Below are 2,155 nucleotides of genomic sequence, written 5' to 3' on the forward strand. Positions count from 1 at the left end.
TGTAATGGCCAACCATCCTATATGGGTATAGCGTTCTGGAAAACTCAGTTCTTGTCAGTCAACAGTCATCAGTGTGTCCCTCTTTCTCTTTGGTTTGGCATTTTTTTTATGACAATAGCTGGTGGGTAGACCTGGACAAGTATTTTAACAGTGATCAATGCTATTGCAAGTGATATCACTGATGGAAAGAAAAGGTTCCTCTGTCAGCTCAGCCTATTGCTCTTCTAAATATATCTTTATTATTAATTGCAGGTTTGATTATCTGGTGGAGAGTGCTCCCAGCTCGCCTTCATGTTGCCCATTTTCTTCTCTGCATTTATCCTGTCTGCTTGCTGCTTAACCAAAGGAAACTGCATCTCCTATGATGAGCTGAAAGAGCTGAAGACTGAATTTGCCATCAATCTCTACCGGCGTGTATCCGAAGCAGAGAACAGAACCAACCTTGTAGTCTCTCCGGCAAGCGTGACTGTTTCTTTGGAGCTGCTGCAGTTTGGAGCTCAAGGAAATACATTCATGGAGCTTCAGGATGCCCTAGGATACAACATTCATGGTAATGTACTGCTTAAAAAAAAAAATCTTGTCTTACATTTTGCAATGAATTCGCAGCTTTACTAAGGAGACAGCAATTGCACACATCATACTAAACTTCTGTCTTCTGTCTCACTCCAAGATATAGCTTAGAAGTTTTCTCCATCTTTGACAGCCAGGTATCAGTTGGAAAAAAAGGAAATTCAAGGGAGTATTTTATATATATGTTATTATTTCTCTTCTTTTTTGATTCTTTCCTTCTCACTCTTTTACTGCACTAAATACAACCACATCTAGAAAAGCCACTTCCACGGACAGCAGAATTACTCCTGGTTCCCCAGAGGCCCATCATCTCTCTTGTATCCTGGCCTCCCCTGTGTCCTCTGCAAAGAGGTGCCAGGCAGAGGACAGTCCTTTTCTCTCCTGTCCCACAAACACATTTTAGGAAACCTAAAGGGAATGAATTAACTTTAAGACTGCACCTTTTTCTAATGTTATTACAATTGGCCAAAAAGATGAAAAGTGATTTGAAAGAGACTGGCAGAGAGATAGATACATTGACAGATGGATGGTGCAATTTCATCTTTCTCTGAAAGCAGGCTGAAATAAAAACTCACGGGGAATCTGGAAGGGATACGGGAAAGGCAGATGTCTTAAAATCTAACAGCACGTCAGCTGAATTTAAGGATGCTGTTTTCATTTTAGCTCTGGATTATCCTACCATCTCACATCACATGTCAAAAACTATTTTACAGTACAGGCACAATGTTTATGAAAAGCAGATGACTGCCTCATGGTCAGAATTTGCAGCTTACATACAAGACATGCATAGAGATGGCACTTCTGTTTCTCAGCATGAAATTTACTTTCAAGTGTACGAAGACTAAAGACAAAACCTACAGCAACTTCACCCCCCTGTGCTGTAACCTGCCTCAGGCACCATTACCAGGCTCTATAGCTCTGATATTCAAAACCACCGTGGCAGTGAGAGTCGACTCTGGCTGATATCTATAGACACAGCCACGTGTACTGACACAAGGACAGTGCATCTATATTGTGAGCAGCTGCTATAATGAAGATTTGCCTATAAGGCTCCTGTTTCTGTAAATTCAGTAGGGCAATTTTAAACCACATTCATTCATACGAGGTTTGTACCTTGCTTGACACTTCTGGTCATCGGGGGCTCAGCTGTTAAGAAAGAACCTTAGGAATAACGTTGCACAGTGAAATTCAGGCACAGATCTCCACATAAAACGTAATGAAGTGCAGAGGCTGTTAATAACCTGCTAGCATTTTTGTGCTGCCTTACTTCTTTTCATGTGGCACATCCTATCAAGCAGGCATTTTATCCTCATTTTAGCTGTCTGTGGCACAAGGCACATGAGCTTTGGCTTTCAGTAATATTAGTGCACGAATGTGAAAATAGAGTAGGATGGGATCTGTTGCCATGGGTTAAAACTGCACATTTTCAACGAGGGAGAAGGAAACCACTTCCTCAAATGGTTTAAATCAAATAAATAAATTCAATACTTAAATCAAATTTGATATCATATAAGTAAACCAGAATTACATATGTAAGCATATCTGATGAAATTCATTTATTCCATTAGCTGTTTGCATTAATGTT

At 40.2% G+C, this 2,155-nt stretch overlaps 1 protein-coding gene across 1 annotated transcript in view; it reads left to right on the forward strand.

The window, feature by feature from the left end:
- Positions 1-291: 291 nt before the first annotated feature.
- Positions 292-2,155, forward strand: part of SERPINE3 (serpin peptidase inhibitor, clade E (nexin, plasminogen activator inhibitor type 1), member 3) — an 18,276-nt gene continuing 16,412 nt past the window's right edge. The window contains exon 1 of the mRNA XM_009871642.1: positions 292-550. Coding sequence (XP_009869944.1) covers positions 292-550 — 259 coding nt within the window. The remainder of the gene's footprint in view (positions 551-2,155) is intronic.

The sequence above is a fragment of the Apaloderma vittatum genome, unplaced genomic scaffold, assembly GCF_000703405.1.
Source record: "Apaloderma vittatum isolate BGI_N311 unplaced genomic scaffold, ASM70340v1 scaffold3216, whole genome shotgun sequence".
In the NCBI taxonomy this organism is placed as follows: Eukaryota; Metazoa; Chordata; class Aves; order Trogoniformes; family Trogonidae; genus Apaloderma; species Apaloderma vittatum.